The sequence below is a fragment of the Sarcophilus harrisii genome, chromosome 3 (genome assembly GCF_902635505.1).
Source record: "Sarcophilus harrisii chromosome 3, mSarHar1.11, whole genome shotgun sequence".
Classification (NCBI taxonomy): Eukaryota; Metazoa; Chordata; class Mammalia; order Dasyuromorphia; family Dasyuridae; genus Sarcophilus; species Sarcophilus harrisii.
Window position 1 is genome coordinate 272771816 of NC_045428.1, and position 27359 is coordinate 272799174.

Genomic DNA, 27359 nt, shown 5'->3' on the forward strand with positions numbered 1-27359 from the left:
TAACACATAATCTCAAAAGAAAGGAATTCATTATGATGAAAAAAGAAATGGGATCTTGGGCAAATCCTTTACTCTACAATTGTCTATCACATCTACAAAATGATGGGTTTAGCCTAGATGAGCTGAAAAGTGCCTTCTAGCTCCAAAGCTCATAATCCTAAATTTCAACTCATATATCTTTTTCCACCATTGGGTCTCATATTTTCTATGCAAAACATAAAATGGATTCCCTATTTGAATTAGCTTCAGGTCAAAATCAGTAAAGAAGTAACCATAACATGAAGCTCTCAGCTGAGAAGAAGGCAACAAATCCTCCTTTCTAGGCTATGAAATGCAAAAAATTGCTAATATTTCAATTCTCAAATATGATTCAACTTCATTTTCCCAAAGAAATGTTCTCTTTGGTACTATAGTGATTAGTTTATCATTCACCACAATGCAAAAAAAGAAAATTTACATGCAATGTACAATTGAATGTAAGAAAATACCCTGGAAAATGGGAAAGAAGGTTAAAATGAAGCAGCACCAAAATAGTCCTATTATAAAGTGTTACATAAGTTTAATTTATGAATACTCAGTACCACTGGTGCCATAGGAATGAGAACCATGATACGATGCTCGCTGGTACTGCTAACATTTGCTGAATTGACTTCATGGTTTTATTCTATCTCTTGCTCTCCATTGAGTGTTTTGTGCTCTGTGTGGTCTCAGCAGAAACACAAGGCACAGCCAAGATGACACAGAAATCTATGAACAACCTTCCTGTCTTATGTACACACACACATTCCCTGCACACACATAAAACAGTGATGACACAAGGGGAAGAGACCTAAACCCAAATGCAATCCCAAAAGAATCTTGTCCTTCATGGACTATATTAATTTTAAATAATAAATTTTATATAAAAAACCATAAATATATATTTTGTATTACAGCTAATATATTTGTATATTTTATATTTATGCTTGCATATTTAAATATAGAAATATAAATATAAGCATAATATAAAATATAACAATACATTTTAATAAAAAATTTAAAAATCAGTTCATTACTATGCTTTCTCCCAACAAGTAAGGACTCCTTATTACTTATCATTAAACTGCTCATAGCATAAAGTCCTCAAGGTTATAGGGTATTTCACTTTTGTTTTTATAGTTATATTTATATATTTATATTTTGTTTTATAGGATATTATATTTATATACTTATGAATGCTGTTATACATTTACATTTTATATAACTATTTACATTGTGTATATATTTTATTATATATTTATAAACATATATTCTCTATGTTTTTATATTTTAATGCCCAGAACACAGTAGGTACTTTACCAATGCTTGTTGACTGATCCTTTCTGATATCTAGCATTCCTAAATATCCTGGAAGAAATGCCAGTATGATCAATGGCTTCCTCTGTCAGCTGACCCAATCTAGTTCAGAGAGCTGGAATGATAGTTAAAACGATATATCTATAGTTATATATAGGTTCCAATCCCAATTCTGTGACTTGTTACCTGGAAAGCTTTCATCTTTGCTTAACCTCTCTGAGTGGATCTTAATCTGCTTAACTTTTCTTAGTCTGTTTCCTATTAAATTCTTTCCAGCCCTAAATACATGATCTTATAAACCTGTAAAAGTATTATATCTGGTGGAAGCTCTACTCACTCTCCATTTCCCAACTTTGCAACACCTTTATATACAAAACAAGGAATAACAGCTTTAGAACAATAGAATTGCATTTTAACACTTTTTAGGTGCACACTTTTTGGATAATTTGGCATAATTTTTCATAATTGGTGTTTTATACAATAATTCCTAGACACACTAGCAGAAATGCTCTGAACATTAACTATAGAAATAAGATAACTATAAAGAATCATCTCATAGAAGGATGATACTCTGAGATAAGTCTGAAACTAAATATGACTTAAAAGTACAAACTTCCTTCATTTTAACCTCGCCACTTATATGGTATTCCTACAAAGGAGACAGTCTATTTAAAAGAAGGAACAAAATGTCCTTCTTTTTTATTTTCAGATTTCTTTTACATTTCAAATCTTAATTTCCCTTGACTATATTTGAACATTTTATCTATAAAATGCTCATCTAAAGTGCTCTAATAATCTTAACCCAATGACCTTCAATGTTGAATGAAAATACCAGGTGGATTTTGGAAGACTTTTCCAAATCACAGAATTTTATTTAGTATTTATTAAGTATCGGTCACATTATTAAGTATCAAGCACTCTGCTGGGCACTGGAGATATAGTCTAGTGCTTTCTCTGCTATGTGAAATAACTCTTGAAGACTTTCCAAAAATTTAGAGTTCAATTTCTTTAGAAACATATTCAAGTGAGGAACCTCCCTCCAGCAATTCAAGTTAGTACCTTCCCCACAACTTATAGTCTAAATAGACTAAATTCTATAGCAACTCACTTACATAAATAAGATATGTACTTCCTAAACTAAAGATAATATATACACTATGGGATGTTGTCTCTCAGCTTTAGTCAAAGAAAGACAAAAACAAAACAATTCCTGCCCTCAAGGAGCTTACATTTTCATGGAAAAGATAAAACAACTTTCATCAAAACGAAGGACCTCACTTTTTTATATATTTAAAAACTATTTCTGCCTCAAAAATTCTCATAGCTCACTTCCTTATATGTAGATCAATACCAACACAACTCATCCAGTAAGTAATTATTTTATTTCTTCTGAGTTAACCTCAAAATAACTTTATTTCCTCTGGCAAATCTAACCTGAACTATGTAGCCCTGAAGACAAATGATAGGTTAGACTATTTTTCTTAGCTAGGAAAGGATAGAATTTCTTTATCCTTTACCTTTTCCTATCCCAGTTTTATCTTCTTGAATAATCTAATATGTAAAATCTATCTGATGGAGGTCAGTTTCAATGATGAATTTATATTCTGAGTCCTGAAGCAATAAGAATAAACTTTACTCATGGATAACTGAGTGGATTTGTGACAAAAAGGGGCCTTCTTGAATTAGGTAGTCTTTTTTTTTTTTAATAGCTTTTTATTTCCAAGATATATGCATGGGTAATTTTTCAGCATTGACAATTACAAAGCCCTTTGTTCTAATTTTCCCCTTCCTTCCCCTCCCCCCCTCCCCCAGATGGCAGGTTGAACAATACATGTTAAACATGTTAAAACATAAGTTAAATACAATACATGTATACATGTCCATACAGTTATTTTGCAGTACAAAAAGAATTGGACTTTGAAATAGTATACAATTAGCCTGTGAAGGAAATCAAAAATGCAGGTGGAGAAAAATGGAGGGAATGGGAATTCTATGTAGTGGTTCATAGTCATCTCCCAGAGTTCTTTCACTGGGTGTAACTGGTTCAATTCATTACTGCTCTATTGGAACTGATTTGGTTGATCTCATCACTGAAGAGGGCCACACCCATCAGAATTGATCATCATATAGTATTGTTGTTGAGGTATATAATGAGCTCCTGGTCCCGCTCATTTCACTCAGCATAAGTTCATGTAAGTCTCTCCAGGTCGTTCTGAAATCATACTGCTGGTCATTTCTTACAGAACAATAATATTCCATAATATCCATATCCCACAATTTATTCAGCCATTTTCCAGTTGATGGGCATCCATTCAGTTTCTGGCCACTACAAAGAGAGCTGCCACAAACATTCTTGTACATACAGGTCCCTTTCCCTTCTTTAAAATCTCTTCGGGATATAAGCCCAGTAGTAACACTGCTGGATCAAAGGATATGCACAGTTTGATAACTTTTTGAGCATAGTTCCAAATTGCTTTCCAGAATGGCTGGATGTATTCACAATTCCACCAACAATGTATCAGTATCCCAGTTTTCCCACATCCCCTCCAACATTCTGCATTATCTTTCCCTGTCATTCTAGCCAATTTGACAGGTATATAGTGGTATCTCAGAGTTGTCTTAATTTTCATTTCCCTGATTAATAATGACTTGGAGCATCTTTTCATATGGCTAGAAATAATTTCAATTTCTTTGTCTGAGAATTGTCTGTTCATATCCTTTGACCATTTATGAATTGGAGAATGGCTTGATTTCTTATAAATTAGGGTCAATTCTCTATATATTCTGGAAATGAGGCCTTTATCAGAACCTTTAACTGTAAAAAATGTTCTCCCAGTTTATTGCTTCCCTTCTAATCTTGTCTGCATTAATTCTGTTTGTACAAAAACTATTTAATTTGATATAATCAAAATTTTCTATTTTGTGATGAATGATGATCTCTAGTTCTTTGTTCATAAATTCCTTCCTTTTCCACAGATCTGAGAGATAAACTATCCTGTGATCTTCTAATTTATTTATAATCTCATTCTTTATGCCTAGGTCATGAACTCATTTTGACCTCATTTTGGTGTATGGTGTTAAGTGTGGGTCAATGCCTAGTTTCTGCCATACTAATTTCCAATTTTCCCAGCAGTTTTTGTCAAACAGTGAGTTCTTATGCCAAAAGCTGGGGTCTTTGGGCTTGTCAAACACTAGACTATTAAAGTTATTGACTGTTTTGTCTTTTGAACCTAACCCATTCCAATGATCAACTATTCTATTTCTTAGCTAATACCAAATGGTTTTGGTAACCACTGCTTTATAATATAATTTTAGATTTGGTACAGCTAGGCTTTTGGTACAGCTAAGTTCTCCCTTTTCATTTTTAAAACTAACAATTTGATTTTCCTCTTTTTTTCTAATCAAATTTACCAAAGGTTTATCTATTTTGTTTTTTTTTTTCATAAAACCAACTCTTAGTTTTATTTATTAATTCAATAGATTTTTTTTTACTTTCAATTCTATCAATTTATCCTTTTAATTTTAGAATTTCAAGTTTAGTATTTGATTGGGGTGTTTTAATTTGCTCTTTTTCTATCTTTTTAAATTGCAAGCCCAATTCATTGATCTTCTCTTTTTCTGTTTTAGTCAAGTAAGCCTCCAGAGATATAAAATTTCCCCTCATTACCGCTTTGGCTGCGTCCCACAAATTTTGGTATGTTGGCTCATTGTTGTCATTTTCTTGGGTGAAATTATTAATTGTGTCTATAATTTGCTGTTTCACCCATTCATTCTTTAGGATGAGATTATTTAGTTTCCAATTACTTTTTGGTCCATTTACCCCTAGCTTTTTGTTGAATATAGTTTTTATTGCATTGTAATATGAAAAGAATTCATTTACTATTTCTGCCTTTCTGCATTTAATTTCGAGGTCTTTATGTCCTAATATATGGCCAATTTATGCATAGATTCCATGAACTACTGAGAAGAAAGTGTATTCCTTTCTGTCTCCATTCAGTTTTCTCCAAAGATCTATCATACCTAACTTTTCTAATATTCTATTTATCCCTTTAACTTCTTTCTTATTTATTTTGTGATTTGATTTATCTAATTCTGAGAGTGCAAGGTTTAGATCTCCCACTATTATAGTTTTGTTGTCTATTTCTTCTTGCAACTCTTTTAACTTCTCCTTTTAAGAATTTAGATGCTATACCACTTGGTGCATGTGTTTAGTATTGATATTACTTCATTGTCTATGCTACCCTTTAGCAAGATATAGTTTCCTTCCTTATCTTTTTTAATTAGATCAGTTTTTGCTTTTGTTTGATCTGAGATAAAGATGTCTACCCCTGCTTTTTTTTTTTTTACTTCATCTGAAGCATAAAAGATTCTGCTCCAGTCTTTTACCTTTACTCTGTATGTACTATCCTGCTTTAAATATGTTTCCTTGTAAACAACATATTGTAAGATTCTGACTTTTGATCCAGTCTGCTATCTGCCTCCGATTTATGGGAGAGTTCATCCCATTCACATATACAGTTAAAACTACTACAGAATTAGTACTAATTCTGTATTTCCTGTCATCTTATTACCACCAGATTATGCTTTTCTTATTCTTTCCCCCCTTAACCCCTTCCCCACTATTAAACTTATGGGTACCACTTGCCTCACGCAGCTCTTCTCTTTAGAATCCCTCCCACCCCTTAGAATCCCTTCCCCCTTTTGTATACCATTCCCTCATTTTTTCTGTATTCCCTTCTATTTAACCTACTCTTTACCTTTTCCCTTTTCTTCTCCCACTTTTTAATGAGCTGAAAGAAGTTTCTCTGTAAACCAAATATGTCTAATATTTTCTTCTTTGAGCCCAGTCTGATGAGAATAAGATTCCCACAATGTTTTTTTAATGAGTTATTTTCTTTTTCCAATTCACAAATCCTACTTTCCTGGAAGTTCTTTATCTTTTCCAATTCACAAATTCTTTGTCCCTGGGCATTCTTTACCTTTTACAATTTGCATTTCAGGAAGTTGTTTTCTTTTTCCACTTTATCAAATTTTTCTTTTAATGAATTATATGCCTTTTCCATACTCTCTTGCAAAGCTTCTTTTTCCTTTCCCCATTTTTCTTCTAGTTCTCTTTTAAGATCTTTTATAATTTCTTCTAGGAGAGCATTGTGTGATGGGTACCAGGCTATATCCCCCTTTGGGGTTTTATCTGGAGACTTTCTGCTGTTAGTCTCCTCAGGGTTGGAAACTTGCTCTCTTTCTCTTTCTCTTACTCTTTCTTGTTTTTAACTCATTTTTAAAAAGCCCTTGGGGTCTGCCTTAGGTCAAGAAGGTTACAGAGTCCCTACAAAACAGGGACAGATGGACAATAGCTGTTCTGCGAAAGGGCTGTAAAGAGCAGCCAAGCTGCGGAAGTGCTGCTGCCCCAGGAAGAGCACTGCTATGCAGAAGTGTGATTGCCCCAGGCAGAGCCCCACTGTGCAGAAGTGTGACTTCCCTGGGCAGAGCCCTATGCTGGGGTATGCAGTTGAGTATCTGCTATGGTCCATGCTGAGTCACTCCTGGTGCTGGGTGAGTGTGGCCAGGTTCTATTAAATTCTGGCATTTTGGGGTATACTCTACCTTTAGCATTTGTGTAACTTCTCTGCTAATCTACTGCTTTTTAACCAAAGCAGAGCAGCCAACCTGTGGTACAGTCTTCCTTGCAAATAGTCTCCATGTTTTTTCTCCCTGCCTGTGCTGGCCTCCTTCCCTGATCAATACAGACCTTTTCTGGTGATCTTCCAGATTATCTTCTGCTGGTAATTTGTTGTACTCCCAATATTCGTGGATTCTACCAGTGAAGCACTATTTCAGAGGCTGAATTTGGTAATTAGTAAGTGAGGGTAAAAAGGAGCTTAGAATGAAGCGTGTGTCCTCTCTTCCATCTTGGCTCTGCCCCCTTGAGTATTTTCTTAATTAAGCATTTCAGTTCAAGGCCCTGTCATCATTACATTCTTAAAGTAAAAGAGACAAAAATAGGGAACTAAAGGAATAAAATATTTTAAAAAGATTCTTGGAATCCTGAACATAGTATTTTTTAAAAGATTTTTTTTCATTTTTTAAAGTTAAGCAGGTTAATTCATTAGCTCATTAAAAAAATAATCATGACAATTCTATATCTAGAAAAAAATTATGCTGTAATTTTTCTATGATGCATGTTCACATAAAATAACTATAAAATAAATGCATGCATAAATGAACCATTATGATGACATTTATTTACCTATGAATACTAATGTGCAGTGATTTCAACAGTGTTTTAAAGCAATTAAATTTTTTCTGACTTTTATTACATTTTTACTGGGAATGGCACACTCTAAATACCTTAGCAGCAGCATGGTACAGTGGGAAAAGTAAGACTAAAAATCCTGGGTTTGAGTCACTCCATTGGCCCTTCCCATGTGACATATCATATTTAATTTCTATGAGCTGCAGTTTACATAATCCCATAATATGAGATTACCACAACTTGCACTGGCTCCAGAGTATAATTACTCCGTAATTGTAATTTACATAAAAATTCATTGTAAGTGAGCAAGCACTATATAATTGTATTAGCCTTGTTGTTATGGTAATGATAATTTGATGAAACTTGTATAATGGAATTATAATACAGATTATATATTGCTTACTTCAAGTAAATTACCTTACACAATTATGATCTTAAAAATGTATAAAATGGGGGACAGAGAAAATCTAGGAAGATATCTGAGCTTTCCTAATTTTCCCTCAGAAACAATGTTAAATTAAGCCTCAAATGGATTCTGGAATGACAGAATTTAGAAAAAGAAGGAATTAACAAATTTCCAGCTTAAGATACTTTAGGAGGACTTTAGGAAGGTCTGTCTCACTTGGATAAAGGAGTAGCACAGTCCAGTGTACACTGTTCAAGTAAGCCTGTGGCAGATTCTTAGTCACAGGATAGATCAATGATGAGTGCTCTCAATTTGGGGTCAGCAACCTAGGGGCACAGCAGTCAAATTGTGAGGCCTCCAGCCAGTGCAGAAGGCAAACTATCAGGTCTGGAACCCCTATAACAATAGGCATGACAAGGCCGGGCCACTTCAGCACAGTGAACAAACATTCAGTACCAGAGTCCAACTGCATAAAGCCAGTGACCAGGCCCCAGGTCTCCAGCAGATGAACTTAGGACAGTATCTCCTGGATGCCAGTAGCAGAGTTCAATTTGTATATTTGTTTGAGGGCCCAGAATATAGGTTAAAAATTAGTAAAGCCAGAAAAGAGTCTTGACTTAGAAAACTACTATAGCAACAGGAAAGTTCACAACACAAACTCAGAAGAGAACAACCATGTCAAAATATCTCCTTGAGATACCTCAAAAGGGAAAGAATTGGTCTAAAGCCCAAAAGCCTTCTTGAAAGGGCTCAAAATGATTTTTAAAAATCAAATAAGAGAGATAAAGAGTTATAGAAGAGACAGTCAACAACATGGAAAAGGAAAGACAAAAATTGTCTGAAGAAAACAATTCCTTAAAAAAAAGAATTGACCAAATGAGAAAAAATCCACCAATTCTTTAATAATTCCTTAAAAAAGTAGAATTGGCCAAATAGGAAAGAAAGTACAAAAGCTAATTTAAGAAAACAATTCTTTACCAATTTGAATTGGGCAAGAGGAAGTTTTTAACCCAGTGCAACATTAAGAATCAGTCAAAGAAAATCAAAAGAATGAAAAATTAGAAGAAAATGTAAAATACTTACATTGGAAAAAATGACTTAGAAAAGAGATCCAAAAGAGATAAGTTAAGAATTATTGAACTATCTGAAAGTCAAAGCCATTATTTAAAAAAAACATAACCTTTCAAAAAATACCCTATACAAAAATAAATCAAAAACCTTGCCCTCATATCTTAGAACCAGAGGGTTAAATAATAAATGAGTGAATCCACCAATCATCTCCTGAAAGAGATCCCAAAATGAACACTCTAAGGAATATTGTAGACAAATTCCATAATTATCAAGTCAAGGAGAAAATACTGCAAGTAGCCAGGAAGAAATAATTCAAATATTAAGGAGCCACAGTCACTATTACATAGTACTTATCAGTTTCTATATTAAAATATCAGAGGGCTTAGAATATGATATTCCAGAAGGCAAAGGAGCTTAGATTAAAACTAAGAATCAATAACCAGCAAAATTGAGCCTAATATTTCAGGGGGAATGATGAACATTTGCTGAAATAGATGACTTTAAAAGTTTCCTGAGGAAAAAACATAATGGATATAAAAGCATAAAAAGGTAAACAGGAAATTTAAAAATTTATTTCATAAGGTTAAACTGTTTATATCCTACAAGAGAAAACAGTACTTGCAATTTTTAAAGAATTATATCTCTATTAGGGTAAGTTAGAAGGAGTATACTTAGACAAAGGGTATAAGTATAAATTGACTTTGATATGATATGAAAAATTTTAAATTTTGATGAAAAAAAAAAGATTATACAGGGCCAAGAGGAAAAGGAGAGGCTAAATAGGGTAAATTACATCACATGGAAAGGCACAAAACACCTATTACAGAAAGGGGGAAGAAAAAAGGGGTGAGCATTGTTTGAACCTTACTTTCATTGAATTTGACTCAGAGGAAATAATACATTCAACCGGGCATAGAAATTTATTTTATTCCAAAGGAAAGTAGAAGGGCAAATGAAAAAAGAAAAGGAGGGTTTAACAAAAGGGAGGACAAAAGTAGGAAGGGAAAAGGGAAAGAAAAGAGATTGGGAACTGATATAAGGGAAGGCATACTGAGGAAAGTGGTGGCCAGAGGTAAAACACTGATGAAGAGGAGAAGAGTAAAAGGAGCAAAAAAAGTATAAACAGAAGGGAAAATAAGATGTAGGGAAATACACAGTTAATAATCATAGCTGTGAATGCTACCATAAAAAGGAAGCAGATAACAAATTGTATTAAAAACCACAATCCTACAATAAATTGTTTACAAGAAACATATCTGAAGCAGAGAGATACATATAAAGTATAGGTAAAAGGCTAGAGCAGAATGTATTATATTTTATCTGAAATTAAAAAATTGGGGATAGCAATGCTGATCTCAGACAAAACAAAAACAAAGCTAAATCTGTAATGTCTGGGCTAGGTCTCTGGAGGACCTTGGGACCAGCCAGAGTCCTTGGTCTTAGTGGAGAAGTGATGAAGGCAGGACAGCCACCACGAGGCTGGTCAAAGATGGAATGTCTCATTTCCAGTCCTTCTCAGCCTGTATATACCTTAGTACAATTACATCATTACAGCACACTATGGATGTATGAAGTAGAGAACCATTATATCACCATGCTAAGTACTAAGTATATGTATACTAAAGAACCATCATCTCATCAATTTCACTGAATTAATACCTTGTTTCAAGTATACTTCTCCAGAGTTCTGGCCCTCTACATAAATCAAATTACATAAAATAAGGAAGGAAACTATATCTTGCTAAAAGGTAACATAGATAATGAATAGAAACACCAAAATATATTCATCAAGTAGTGTAATATCCAAATTCTTACAAGAGAAGTTAATTACAGGAAAAAAATAGCAAAATTATATTATTGGGGCCTGAACTATCTCATGACAAAATAAACAAGAGAAAAAATAAGGAGATGAATAGAATTTCAGAAAAGGAAAATAAAATTTTAGAAAATATGATATATCTATGGAGAAAACTGAATAGGGATTGAAAGGAATATACCTTTTTCTCCTTGGTACATTTGCAAAAATTGATCATGTTTTACAGCATAAAAACCTCACAATCAAAAACAAAAAGACAGACATATTAAAAGCATCATTTTCAGAACATTTTATAATAAAAATTATGTATAATAAAGGGCCATGGAAAGATACACTAAAGTTGATTGGAAACTAAATAATCTCATTCTAAAGTATGAATGGGTCAAATAACAAATCATGGAAACAAACAATCAATAATTTTATCAAAGACAATGACAATAATCAGACAATATGCCAAAATACAGGAGATGCAACCAAAGTAATTCTGAGGGGAAATTTTCTACCTCTAAATGTTTCCTTGAATGAAATAGAGAAAGAGAAGGTCAAGAATTGGGCATGCATCTAAAAAGAAAAAGAACAAATTAAAATTTCCCAATTAAATAACAAATTAGAAATTCTGAACATCAATGAAGAGATGAATAAAATCAAAAGTAAGAAGACTATTGAACTAATAAATAAAAACTTAGGGCTGATTTTTATGAAAAAACAATAAAATAGATAATCCATCGGCAAATTTGATTTTAAAAGAAGAAAAGCAAATAACCAATATCAAAAATGAAAAGAGTAGATTTAGCACCAAATGAAGAGTAAGTTAAAACAATAATTAGGAGCTATTTTGGTCTACTCTATGCCAATAAATCTGACAATCTAAGTGAAATGCATGGATATTTACAAGAATAAATATTGCCAAGATTAACAGAAGAGGAAATAAAATACTTAAATAATAACCCCATTTAAATAATTTCCTAAGAAAATATCTCCAGGGCCAGCTGGATTTACAAGTGAATTCTACCAAATATTTAAAGAATATTTAATTTCAGTACTATATAAGCCATTTGGAGAAAATAGACAAAGGAATCCTACTAAATTTCTTTTAGGATGCAACTATGGTACTGATAACTAGACCAGAAGAGTCAAAACAGAGAAAAAATTATAGACCAATTTTCCTAATGAATATTGATGCAAAAATTTTAAATAAAATATTAGCAATGAGATCAAAGCAACTTATCACCAGAACAATACATTATGATCCAATGGGATTTATGCCAGGAATGTAGGATTGATCAATAATAGGAAAACTATCAGCATAATTGACCATATCAATAACAAAACTAACAAATCATGTGATTATCTCAGTAGATGCTGAAAAAGGTTTTGACAAAGTACAGCATCAATTCCAATTAAAAACATCACAGAGCATAAGAATAAATGGAGTTTTCCTTAAAATTACAAATAGCATCTAGCTAAATAACAAAATGCACTAGCAAGCATTTATATATAATGAGGATAAGCTTGAAGTGTTCCCAGTAAGAATAGGGGTGAAACAAGGATGCCCATTCTTACCACTAACTACTCAAAACTGTACTAGAAATGTTAATTTTAGCAATAAGACAGGAAAAAGAAATTATTCTTTGCAGATGATATGATGGCATACTTAGGAAATCCTAGAGAGTTATGGTAAAAAAAAACTATTTAAAATAATTAACAACTTTAACAAAGTTACAGGATATAAAGTAAACCCACATAAATAATCAGCATTTCTATGTATTACCAATAAATCCAGCAGTAAGAAATAGAAAAAATCTTTTTTTAAAAAATACATATAGATAATATAAAATATTTGGTAGTCTATCTGACAAGATAAATTCAGGAACTATATAGCATAAAACACTTTCCATACTAATAAAGTCGGATCTAAATAACTGAAAAAATATTAATTGCCCATGAATAGGCTGAGCTAATATAACAAAAATGACAATTCTACCTAAATTAATTTACTGATTCAGTGCCATAATAATTAAATACCAAAAAATTATTTTATAGAACTAGAAAAACCAATTATAAATTCATTTCAAAAAACCGAAAGGTCAATAATTAATGAATAATAATGAAATAAAGGTCACGGGAATTAATTTTAAAAATGCAGAGGAAGTTAGTATACATATATCAGATCTAAAACTATATGAAAAAGTGGCAATCATCAAAACTATTTTTTACTCTCTAAGTGGTAGGAATAGGTTAGGTATACAAGATGCAATACAGTCAATGACTATAGTAATATTACTGTTTGATTAGCTCAAAGACTCTAGCTTCTGGGATATGATTCACTATTTAACAAAAACCACTTGGGAAAACTGAATAGAAACTTGCATAGACTAACTTCTCACACAATATACTAAGATAAAGCTAAATAAGGCACATGATTTAGACATAAAGGCTGATATAATAAGCAAATTAGGAGATCAAGGAATAATTTACCTGTGAAATCTATGGAGAAAGGAAGAATTTAAGACCAAATAAGAAAAAGAGAACATTATGAAATGTAAAATGGGTAATTTTGATTATATTAAATTCAAACCAAAGAGGTTTGGCTTTTTTTTTTTTGCACAAATAAAATGTACAATGCAATAAAAGTTAGAAGGAAAGCAAAAATCTGGGAAACATATTTTACAGCATTAACTCAAATATATAGAAAACTGAATAAAATTTCCAAGAATAGAAGTTATTCTCCATTGATAAATGGACAAAGGATAAAAATATCCAGTTTTCAAACAAAGAAATTAAAGTTATTTATAGTCATATAAAAATGCTCTAAATCACACTACTGATTAGAGAAATGAAAATTAAAACAACTCTGACACTATCCCATAGCTATCAGATTGGCTAATATGACAAAAAAGGAAAATGATATTGTAAAAGATGTGGGGGAAATTGGAACACTAATGCACAGTTGATGGAGTTGTAAATTGATCCAACCATTCTGGAGAAGCATTTGAAACTATGCCCAAAGGAGTATAAAACTAGTAATACTACTATTAGATCTATAGTCCAATAAGAGCATAAAAAAGTAAAAAGGACCTACATGTACAAAAATTTTATAACAGTTTTTTTTTTGTGGTGACAAAGAACAAAGATAATCAATGCCAAAAGTGAGAAGGAACAACAAAAATAGTACATACTCTTCAATATTTGAAATGTCAGGGGCCTGTTCAACCCTGTCTATAAAGAGCTTTTTTCCCTCTGGAAAAATATTTACAGATTTTATAGTGGAATTCAGTTGGAAAATAGGATCTGCTTTTCAGAAATGTGTTTCACAGGCAATCTTATTGGAATGCGTCTGTTTCATAAAATGATTCAGTGAGCTAATTCTAAAATACTCTTATCTCCTTTCACTTCTATCATCATCTAGTGGGAGTACTAATTCAAGAACTGGACATGAAAACACCCACCTAGAAAAAGAGACATTTAAGAATGAGATGTCAAAAAGCTTGAGAAACTGAAGCTCAGATTTAGTTTCTAGAGAAGACTTTTAAGAATGAGACATCACGAAGTTTTAAAAACCAGATTGGCTTAATAAAATATGGGCAGATGATGTTTGGCATGAAACTTTCTCCCGGGAAATATTTTGTGTTCTGGGAGAACCTGGTAAAGGGATCACTGAAATATTCACTTCTCTCCTCCATGAGCTCTTACATGAGCTATGTTTTAATGCACTGTGTAATTTATAATTCTCAGGGGGAATGTTTGGAAGAAACTATAAAAAATGACATAACTTTTTCCAAGTTGATTTTCCCATAAAAGGGCTACTCTGTCATATCTTTATATTCAGAGACAATACCTGCAATATGAATTTCAAATGAATATTTTAAGAAGGAAAGGTGCTTTAGAACTGATTGAATTTCCCCAAAGACTGGTATGAAAAACTCTCAAAGCAAGTTGCTATTTTTAAGTTTCCCCAAGAAGCTGAACATGGTGACACCAGCTGATATACAGAGCTTCATAATTTGTAACTTGGCACTGATTCCCAACTAAAAAACTAAGTATAGACTAAACTGCACTCTCCAAAGACTATGACACTGACTCTCTCTCCCTCTCTCTTTCCTTTTCTCTCTCTCTGTCTCTCTCTCCTCTTCTCTCCCCCTCTCTCTCCTTCTCACCCCTCTCTCTCCTACCCTCTCTCTGTATTTCTTAGGTTTCATGGGAGATGACAAGAACAATGGAAGAAGATAGAAACAGAAAATAAGTAGACTCCCAAGTGTTTTATATAATTCTGTAGTTATTTTAAATGGAATATTTCCTTCTCTATCTTCCTGCTGTGTTTTATTGGTATTATTTTAAATAGAAATGTTGATGATTTGTGTGGATTTTAATTTACCAGTTTGATGAAATTTTTATTCTTATTAAATTTAATTTAGTAAAATTAACAATTTTAGTTACAAAAGGTGGACATGTTATTTCTTCCTTATCCATGGTTCTTCCCTCAATTTCTTTTTTATGTCTTATTAGAATATTCAGAATTTCTAGGTCTATGTCAAATAAAAGTGGTGACAATGGACAATGTAGAAAGTGATAGCTTTCAAAGAAGTAGGCAGAAGAATAATGTTAAAAAATCTTAATATTAAAAAATACTTTTGGTAGTAAAATTTTTACACTGTAGTAAAACTTCATCTCTAATCAGTACAAGTCAATGATCTGGGGTTGGAAAAACCTGAAAAAGGTTCAAATTTTAGGCTGAAGTAATCAGCTTTAGGTTACATAAACTTGAATTCAAGGATGATATTCATTAGATGAGAGTTTGGGGAATATGATTTCTTCAATTTAATTTCTACCTTTATTAGCTCTCAATCCTTCAATGAACCTGCAGTCTCACTGATATATGTGTTCCCCTCAGTGACAAAGATTATAATCTCTTTATGCTTGAACATACCATGTTATTCTCCTCCATGTCCTGTTGTTGAGAAGTGCCTCACACAATAAATTGGGAATATTTTTCAGTTTCTTGATATTTTGAGAATTCCAATGTTCATGAGACATTTTGAGTTCTCACTGCATGGCCAGCACAACTCACATACATGATTAGTGTGAATAATGAATCTTGTAAAGTGGTTACATGTATTTGGATTTTCACTATTTGAAGTTGTAATTGTATATATAAAATGCAGTTCCATCCCAATGGAAATATGAGGCTTGAATTAGAATAATGAAACCACTATATGGGATTCATCATTCACCCTAATCAAGACCTAGCTCAATTTCTTTGGCGTTTTTTATATCACTTCTCCTTAATATTGTTTTTTTAATGTGCTACAGATTGCTCAGCATATCACATATCTCTCCATTGATCTTTAGCTGATCTTAAACTTCAGTTCTTCAGAAACTATGCTATTTCATGCTTCGAAGTCATACAAAATCAATGGAAGGACACTATTGTTAAAAGATGTATCTTGTTTAAGAAAGAAGTTTGGCAGCATTGAAATTTCCCAAAGGAAGTCCAGTTCACTGTCTTTTTTTTGTTGAATTCTGGGCCTACCTAACGATCCATTTATGGTATCTGTCCAAGGTGAACATATATGTTTGCTTATGTGTGAACACATATGAAAGTATCTGTGTGATCCCAAAGCTGTCTATCTAAATACATATCATAGCTTTGATAATATGGGTCTTTCCACTTAATTTCTATTGAATAAATAGTTAGATCTCATATTCTTTTGAGTTATTATAGGAAATGCTATGGTATCATACAATCAGCAGAATATTAACTGCAAACAAGAATAATCGAAGGCCCTCACCTTCTTCTTTATATGGATATTCCTCTTTAACTTTGTGCATTAAATTTTTTCTGACATTAGTGAATATTTTTGGCAAATTATATTTCCCTGTTATTTGCCTCACTTGATATTAATAGAGGATTTTTAATAATGTTATCTCAACTGTTATAACTTTCAAAGAATCCTATATAGTTTGTACATGGACACAAGAGTTACAGTGTTGAAAGATAGCTTTTAAGGTGGTATTTTGCCCTATAATTTTTTTTTTACAGTTGTCAACAAACAATCAGCCCACTGAGATTATTTATTATCTACATCTTTCAATCAATTGTGTGATGGTAAATATGTGCCCTATTGTGGTATATAGCTTTCATAACCTTTTCTTCTCTCTTTTAATATATTTGCCAAAAGTACTCTTTAGGAATACATAAACTATTCTCATAAACTTATATTATCTCAATGACAAAAAATTAAGTCTTCTTTACCCCAAGTGTTATATCATTTAAGAAACTTACCAGTGCACATAGTAGATCAACTGCTTCCAATATAAGTTCTTGATGGCCAATGCGAGTGACTCCCAAATCTTCTAGTTCTTGGTGGGTAATTCGAAGCAGCTGGTCACCACTGATCTTTTCTCTCTCAAAATTCTTAATGTACTGCTGAAGACAATCATCCAGGCCTATAAAAATGAAGAAAAGGAAAATACATCAACCCAAACAATAAGTACAAGATAAAATAAACTGAAAAGAATTTAAAATATTCTATGATCAGATATGTTCAAATGAAAAGATTTTGAGTAAGATTGGTGATTCTTAAAAATGGAAATAAGGAAAAGAAAGTTCTACACTTGATCACTTTGGAGAAATTTCAAAACTACACAGAATACATGTGCTAGTTTGAGTTCATTCTTCTCCCCATTCCCCTCTCCAAACAGAATGCCAACCACACAACTATTATTCATGAAATAACCCAATGATTTAGTAATAATATTTAGGAAAGAACTGAGCAATGTCAGGTTGCAATATCATTGTTAGTATAATGTAAAGGCAAATTGTAAAAAAATGATCAAAAGCTAGGCGGATATATCTTTATCACTAAATTAAATGCTTGTTTTAAGAAATATTTTTCGTCTTAATTCACATTCTATTATTAAGGATGATATACACAAGAATTCACTTAGGAGATATTGTTGAAGATGTTCATGATTGGAAAAAGTTACAGACAAATTATAAAACATGATTGGGCAATAACATATTTGCTGCCTAAGTGGTAACTGGCACTCTATATATTAAAAAAATGAAACTTCCTAGAATTTCAATAAATCATATCTGGGGGATTTGAAGAAAAACATGGACAAAAATCACAGAGGGTGAGAAGGGATGGAGAATTGAAGGAACATCCAAACTAGTAAAATTCTATTATCCATAAGAATATCATTAATAGTACCTTAACATTTATGGAAGTTTCTTTTCTCCCATATTTGAAAATTGTGAAAACAATCATGTTCTATGATAACTTTCTTGGAACTCCTTCCTATCTACTTAACCATGAAGCTGAATCTTCTAGTATCATTCTAAATTAATAAATTTTGTATTTAAACACTTCAAATTATTTAGCAATTTTGTTTATTGATCTACTTTTTCTATCCACAGAAAAAATGAAAAATGGAGGAAATAACCTACCAAATCACTGAATCTACAGATTAATGCATGTGTTATCCAGCACAATAAGTTCTAGGGATTCAAAGACAAAAATAAAAACACAACAGACCATACCACAAGATATGAGGCTCAGACTTTCTGGTTCCCAGGATGATATGGCAAATATATAATGATTTGTAAAAACTTAACTGATTGTATACCAGTTCACTTAATTCATAATTATCTCATTTTCAATTAATGAGAAAGTTCCCCTCCCACAATCTTTCGCCAAATTTAAAACACAAATATATAAACATTAAATATTGTCATCATGATCCCTGAATTTCACCCTTCTTTCACTTCCATTATAAGAAAAGGAAAGAAAATGAATACTCTCCTTGAAAATATCCATTGACTGATTTGCTTTTGTTGAAATAATATTGACGATAGGGGATTATTTCCTTCCAATCTCAAACTTCTCCATGCATGATAACAATTATCTATAAATTTGACTATTTTTTCATCAATTTACTCATTCCCCTCATCCGTTAATTTCTCTTATCAATAACTATTGTGAGAAGGGAAAAAAAAACTTGAGTAAGAGAATGATATGTAATTATTTTTAAAGGAAAAATGTCAGAAGTTATATCACCAGCTCAAATTTAAAATCCTTGCACTTTGTTTTTAAAGAAGCTAGACAAAAAAATGAACGTTAGGATTAGATGCTATAATGACTTTTGTCATAAAAAAGCCACAAGATATTGAATTAAAAACTCTGAGAAAATAATTTCAATTTCCATAATCTTCACTATTCTTGAAAATTATAACACAGTAAAATATGTTGCAATACATAACACAGCATTTTAAGTTGATAAAAAGGGAAAAAGTAAATGTTGATGTGTCCATTTAAAGTTAGGTCTACAATCCAGTATATTTCTGAAATTTTAGGCTAATCATGCTACTTTTAAATACAGCAAAAAGAAATTGAGTTAAGATTTTGGTGAAAGCATATAACTTTAGAGAAGTTTGAAGACACAAGTTAAAGTTCTCCCTCCCCCAAAACACAGATCTTAAAAGAAACCAAGAAATTTCATTCAAGATTGCAAAGTCTTCCATTTAAGCAGCAAATTGTGAATTTAATTAAAAAGACACTAATGTTTGAAAGTTTTATACTTATTAAAGTAAGAGTAGAATAGAATTTTAGAAGAAAAAAAGGAAACTAGAAGAGAAGGAACAAATTAATAATAATTAAACACAATATGGAAAGTGGAACAGTTATGTCTACAACTAACTACAGCAATAGTGAATAAATCAAAAACAGCTTTTTTTCTTACTTTAAGACACCTTTAACCATTGTAAAAAATCCTAATATCAAATTATCTTCACCTCAACAAACAGATATTTAGTGTTTGTTGTTATAGGGACTAATACAGAAAGACAAAAAAAAATATACTATCTTCAAGGAGTTTATTGGTCTAGACAGTTTGCCAATAAAGCCTTCCTTTTTGTTGTTCAGGTTTTTCAGTTGTGTCTGACTTGTCATGACCTCGTTTGGGATTCCTTGGCAAAGATACTAGAATAGTTTGCTCATAGGCCATTTTTTTCTTCAGCTCATTAGATAGTGAAACTGAGGCAAAAAAAGGGTTAAGTGAATTTTGCAGGGTTCCACAAATAATAATTTATGAAACCATATCTGAACACAGGTCATCCTTATTCTAGACCCAACATTCTATCCACTGTTTCACTTAGTTACCCCTTAGATAAAAGCCCCTTCCAACTCAGTAGTGTAGTGTAAGTACAGGCAAAGAAGCAACACTGTGTTCAGAAATATTAGAGGGAAGGATAAAATGTATTAGAAAGAATCAATCAATATCTCACCTTCTATCTGCTCTATATGTATCATGTATGTACCTAGTTATTTACATGTTTTCTCCTCATCGAAATATGAACTTCTTGAGAGTAGGGATTTTTATTTTTGCAAATTTTGTATCCCCAGTTCTTTAAATAATTTATAGTAAATATTAAATGCTCATTTTTAATAAATGGAAAGGATCTTATATTTAGAATTAGATGACATGGGTTAGATGACAGTTTTCTCATCTATCATTGACGTAGTACACAGGATTTAATGTTCAGCATTTATTAAATGCCTACTTTGTACCAGGCACTGATAATATAAAAACAAAAAAATGACTTCAAAGAGCTTATATTGTCAATCAACTTAATCTCTAAAATCTTTCCACCTCCTAAAACATTAAGTAAAATTTTCAGGCTAAACATCCATAATATTCAGAGATTCTTTGATAACACCTAACAAAGATGATCTTTAGCTGCCTCTCTTTTGTCTCCCAAAATTCATATTTCCCACAAAAAAAAGAGTTTTCTTCATTTTCCTCATGGTTATTCATGCCATTTCACTGGCTATCTCTCAATATTTAAATGCTCCCCTTCTAACTTTCTTGGTTTCTTTAGCTTTATTCTTACCTTCTTAAAAAATGTCTTTCCCAGGTCCTTCCTGTTACAACTGAAAGAGATGTTTTTTTTTATATATATACTGTATTTATGTAGATAGATAAAGATAGGGATATTTGCATGTTGTCTCTCCTTTTAGATGTGAACTTCCCAAAGACAGAGAACATGTTTTGTGGGAGATTTTTTTGTACCCCCAATGCTTAGCATATAGTAAGTACTTAACTATAGTTTGTTGACTGAATAGAAAATCCCTAACCTATCATTAAAGGTTCTCTTTGGTTCCTACCAACCTTCATTTCCAGACTTTTCCTTTCTATTCCTACTGTAGATTTCACTGAATTAAATTTATTACCGGTCCCTAGATGTTAAGTTTTCTTATCTTTGTGCTTTTACTCATGATGGTCCAACTAGCTAAAACAATCATTCTCTACTTCTCTGTGCCCACTCACATTCTTTGAATACTTTAGGCTCAAGTTTAAATTTTACCTCTTCTATTCAGCATTTTTCCACCACTCTATCTTGATATGATTTCTCTTTCCTCCTAATACAATAATCGTCTACCATTTCTTTAAAAATTCAACCATTTGGGTGGCACTATGGATAGAGGACTAAGTCTGGAGTCAGAAGAACCTGAATTAAAATCTGGGCTCAGGATTTAGTAATAGTTTGACCCTTTGCAAGTCACTCAATCCTGATTGCCTTACTCCAAAAATTAATCATGTTCTTCTTACATTCAAAGATTCTGATAAAGGCCTCATTTCTAAAATATGTGGAGAATTAATTCAAATTTATAAGAATTCAAGCCATTCTCCAATTGATAAATGGTTAAAGGATATGAACAGACAATTTTCAGATGAAGAACTGATACTATTTCTAGCACATATAAAGGCACTCCAAATCACTATTGATCTGAGAAATGCAAATTAAGACAACTCTAAGATACCACTACACACCTGTCAGATTGGCTAAGGTGACAGGAAAAGATAATGATGAATATTGAAGGGGATATGGGAAAACTGGGACACTGATACATTGTTGGTGGAACTGTGAAGAGATCCAACCATTCTGGAGAGCAATTTGGAACTATGCTTAAAAAGTTATCAAAGTGTGTATACCCTTTGACCCAGCAAAGAGTTTTCTTTCCCAAAGAGATATAAAAGAAGGGAAAGGGACCTGTATGTGCAAAAATGTTTGTGGCAGCCCTTTTTGTAGTGGCTAGAAACTAGAAACTGAGTGGATGCCCATCAATTAAAGAATGACTGAATAAATTATGGTGTATGAATGTTATGGAATATTATTGTTCTGTAAGAAACGACCAACAGGATGATTTCAGAGAAGCCTGGAGAAACTTACATGAACTGATGCTAAGTGAAATGAGCAGAACCAGATCATTATACACGGCAACAGCAAGAGTATATGATAATTAATTCTGATGGACATGGCTCTCTTCAACTATGAGATGATTCAAACCAGTTCCAATTGTTCAGTGATGAAGAGAGCCATCTAGCCCCAGAGAGAGAACTGTGGGAACAGGGTTGGAACACAATACAACAAAACATTTCATGTTTTCTGTTGATGTTTGCTTGCATTTTGTTTTCCTTCTCAGGTTTTTTTTCTTTCTGGATCCAATTTTTCTTGTGCAGCAAGATAACTGTATAAATATGTATACATATATTGGATTTAACATATATTTTAACATATTTAACATGTATTGGGCTACTTTTCATCTAAGGGAGGGTGTGGAAGGAGGGAAAAATTTGGAACAGAAAGTTTTGCAAGGGTCAATGTTGAAAAACTACCCATGTATATGACTTGCAAATAAAAAGGTTTAATTAATAAAAAAAATGAATCATGCTCACCCAAGTACATTATAGGTTGATAGGAACTCTTAATTAGCCCAAAATATGTTGCCTGAATTATTTTGAGCAAATTTTCACTTATTCTATGGATATGTAAATATTTCTTTTATCTTAAAATGTAATTAAATCTTGTATTATATCTATTTTGTTTAATGTTCATACCACATCTGTCTAAAGGGATTATATGCTCCTCCTATATAATTTCTGATGACATTAACTGAGTGCTTTACGGTTCACAAAGTATTTTTTTACACATTATCAATTATCCCATTATATCTTTACAACCCTGTGAGAATTAACCCACCAGTAGCTAATATCTCCATTTTACAGATGAAGAAATGAGCTCAAAGAGGTTGAAACTTATGTACATCACAAACCTAATGAATATCAGAGATGGGATTTGAAATCTAGCTGCTCATTGATACAAAGAGAAATTCCATTCAAAATAACTGTCGACAGCATAAAATATTTGGGAATCTATCTACCAAAGGAAAGTCAGGAATTATATGAGAAAAATTACAAAAAACTTTCCACACAAATAAAGTCAGACTTAAATAATTGGAAAAATATTAAGTGCTCTTGGATAGGTCAAACGAATATAACAAAGATGACAATACTCTCTAAACTAATCTATTTATTTAGTGCTATACCAGTCAGACTTCCAAGAAAATATTTTAATGATCTAGAAAAAATAACAACAAAATTCATATGGAATAATAAAAGGTCAAGAATCTCAAGGGAATTAATGAAAAAAAAATCAAATGAAGGTGGCCTAGCTGTACCTGATCTAAAACTATATTATAAAGCAAGTCACCAAAACCATTTGGTATTGGCTAAGAAATAGATTAGTTGATCAGTGGAACAGGTTAGGTTCACAAGATAGAATAGTCAACTATAGCAATCTAATGTTTGACAAACCCCAAAATCCTAACTTTTGGGATAAGAATTCATTATTTGACAAAAACTGCTGGGATAACTGGAATTTAGTATGGCAGAAATTAGGCATGGACCCACACTTAACACCATATACCAAGATAAGATCAAAATGGGTCCATGATTTAGCCATAAAGAACGAGATTATAAATAAATTAGAGGAACATAGGATACTTTATCTCTCAGACCTGTGGAGGAGGAAGAAATTTGTGACCAAAGATGAACTAGAGACCCATTATTGATCACAAAATAGAAAATTTTGATTACATCAAATTAAAAAGCCTTTGTACAAACAAAACTAATGCAAACAAGATTAGAAGGGAAGCAACAAACTGGGAAAACATCTTCACAGTTAAAGGTTCTGATAAAGGCCTCATTTCCAAAATATAGAGAGAATTGACTCTAATTTATAAGAAACCAAGCTATTCTCCAATTGATAAATGGTCAAAGGATATGAACAGACAATTTTCAGATGATGAAATTGAAACTATTACCACTCATATGAAAGAGTGTTCCAAATCACTATTGATCAGAGAAATGCAAATTAAGACAACTCTGAGATACCACTACACACTTGTCAGATTGGCTAAGATGACAGGAAAAAATAATGATGAATGTTGGAGGGGATGTGGGAAAACTGGGACACTGATGCATTGTTGGTGGAATTGTGAATGAATCCAACCATTCTAGAGAGCAATCTGGAATTATGCCCAAAAAGTTATCAAACTGTGCATACCCTTTGACCCAGCAGTGCTACTACTGGGTTTATACCCCAAAGAGATACTAAAGAAGGGAAAGGGACCTGTATGTGCCAAAATGTTTGTGGCAGCCCTGTTTGTAGTGGCTAGAAACTGGAAAATGAATGGATGCCCATCAATTGGTGATGCTATGGGTAAATTGTGGTATATGAATGTTATGGAATATTATTGTTCTGTAAGAAATGACCAGCAGGATGAATACAGAGAGGCTTGGAGAGACTTACATGAACTGATGCTAAGTGAAATGCAGAACCAGGAGATCATTATATACTTCAGCAATGATACTGTATGAAGATGTATTCTGATGGAAGTGGAGACCTAATTCAATTTCAATTGATCAACGATGGACAGAAGCAGCTACACCCAAAGAAAGAACACTGGGAAATGAATGTAAAGTGTTTGCATTTTTGTTTTTCTTCCCGGATTATTTTTACCTTCTGAATCCAATTCTCCCTGTGCAACAAGAGAACTGTTTGGTTCTGCACATATATATTGTATCTAGGATATACTGCGACATATTTAACATATATAGGACTGCTTGCCATGTAGGGGAAGAGGGAGGGAGAGAGCGGAAAAATCGGAACAGAAGTGAGTGCAAGGGATAATGTTGTAAAAAATTACCCTGCCATGGGTTCTGTCAATAAAAAAGTTATAATAATAATAATAAAAAAGAAATCTGGCTGCTCCTACACTCAAGTCTATCAGACTTTTAACCTTATTAGAATAATGCCTCATAATCATACGATAATTGTTTATTCTTTCTGTTCTTATTTAAAAGGGCAGAGAGGTATTATGACAAAGTGGATAAAGAAGAGATGCTATGAAATCTGGATTTTACTTCCAAATGTTTTAGACATTGTGTGTGTGTGTGTGTGTGTGTGTGTGTGTGTGTTTGTGTGTGTGTGTGTATGTGTTAAGCAAATCAGCATTCTACTCACTTTCTGAGACTATAAATTCCAAATAAGTTGCCACTAAGCATTAATACTTTTCCCTCACCCCTTACCTATGAAATCACAGATCCAGCATTTCTCCTACTTTAAATTAATGACTAGTCATTATGACATTTTAGTTAAGCTTCTAGCTCCTTATCAACATAAATTTGTTAATTGTTCTTTTCTGTTGTTAGAGTATCTTTCTCCCAGATTTCAGTCTTTAACTGTAAATTATATGCTATGGAAGAAACACATTTTCTTAGGCTTAAGTAATTAGGAAGTTCAAATGAGTGCTTTGTTTCTCAAGACGTGGCATATTCTATAATGATTACCTTCTGAAGTTGGGAATGACATAAGGATAGACCTGAGATACTATTCATAATAAAATCCTAGAATTCCTCCTGAATTAAATATGCATTGTATAGAGATATTCAACAAAGTTTTAATGTTATATAAATATTTTTTATTTTCTAATTATTTGAATATTACTCCTTCAGTTATAACATTTGTGCTTATTCTTTAAAGCATGCTGTCAATGGAGTCATTCTTTATTATCTATCCATGCATATATAAATATGCCTGTGCTTTACAAATCAAACCAAGGGCTTTGTGGTAATAATCAAGAAAGCTTCTTTCAACAATGGAAGACAAGTTGCCCATTACTATGACTAAATAGTCCATAACAAGTCAATAAATCAATTCACTGATTATTCTTCTAAGACTCTTCTGAAGATGGTTTTTTGAAAATTATTCTGTTTTTCACACAAGAGAAAAACAGAAAAAAAGACTTTTCTTTGAGAAGTACAGCTAAACTTCAATACTTGGGGAACAGTTTGTCATCCTTAATAAATAAGAAACAGGCAAATGAGGAATATGAAATAATAACCTTAATTTTTAATGGCATTTTCAGGATTTCCTTAGCTATACTATTGCTGTCATTATGGGTAATAGCCCTAAACATAAGATTTTATGTTATAATCCTTTCTTTTAAAGACTGTCTCTTTTTATGGTGTGTTGTTATAGAATTTCACAACAATAAAAAAGAACAGGGTTAGGAATGGGACTTTTATTTATTTACATATTTGTAAGAGAACTGAAGCCTTCTTTGAACCTATTAGGGACAAAATGGGAAGGCCAATGTTTGGGCTTCCTAAAGTTGTGCTATAATCTCCTTTAAATCACTTTAGTGATGAGAAAAAAAGATCTCAAAAAATGGTGAACATTGCCGGCTTTAGTTCAAATTTCTTTACCAAAGGCTCCCAGAGATCTCATTTTCCTGCACACTTTTCCTTCCCCCAGATTATTATGTCTTTATGAATTCTAGCATGGTAACATAACAATTCCCTCCAAATGTACAAATCTATAATTCTTTCTTAAAATGCCCCCCCTCCCATTTTCCTATTTCTTCACTTTAAGCAGAATTAAAGACTGCTAAAAAAGAATTTAAAATGTAACGAGGAAAAATCCATATAATCATAGCATGTCAAAATCAGGTGCAAATTTAGAGATAATATTCAATGAGATTTGTAAAGTGTTTTAAACATATTATCTCATCTGAGCAGCATGACTTTCTATGAGGTGTTATTGTCATCTCCATTTTATAGATGAGGAAACAAAAAGAGTTACAACTTGGTGGCTGCAGGGCTAGTAAATGGAAGTGCATCTGAACTCAGATCTTCCTAAATACTTCAAGACAATCTCTCTGTCCCTGTTGCTGTATCTGTCTATCTCTCTTTTTCACCCTTCTGCCCCCCTTCTCTTTCACCTATACACATACACTATAAATACATAAGCAAAGCTTATGCTCAATAGTATAAATCTGAAGGGTTAAGATAGCCATACTGGGTTAAGAAATATCAAAGTAGCTCTAATAACAGGGCAACCATGTGTATAGATACATAATAGAAATCCATCATTTTATAGAAGGAAAGAAATGAAATTAAGAGAATTTAAGTGATCTGCTTTAGGTCACCAAAGAAACTAATGACAGAATTGAACTAGTACTCAAATCTCTTTAGTCCTTACTTACCCAGACTTTTTTTGTTTTGTTTTGTTTTACTAAATCACTTATCACTGACATACACAGTTTTGAATGACAGTAATGATCTCATATAAA

At 32.4% G+C, this 27359-nt stretch overlaps 1 protein-coding gene across 10 annotated transcripts in view; it reads right to left on the reverse strand.

Moving 5' to 3' along the window:
- CNKSR2 (connector enhancer of kinase suppressor of Ras 2) overlaps positions 1–27359 on the reverse strand; it is a 315200-nt gene that overhangs the window by 237037 nt on the left and 50804 nt on the right. For all 10 annotated transcript variants that reach the window (XM_031959496.1, XM_031959493.1, XM_031959498.1 and 7 more), the window contains exon 2: positions 17165–17328. In XM_031959496.1, coding sequence (XP_031815356.1) covers positions 17165–17328 — 164 coding nt within the window. The remainder of the gene's footprint in view (positions 1–17164; positions 17329–27359) is intronic.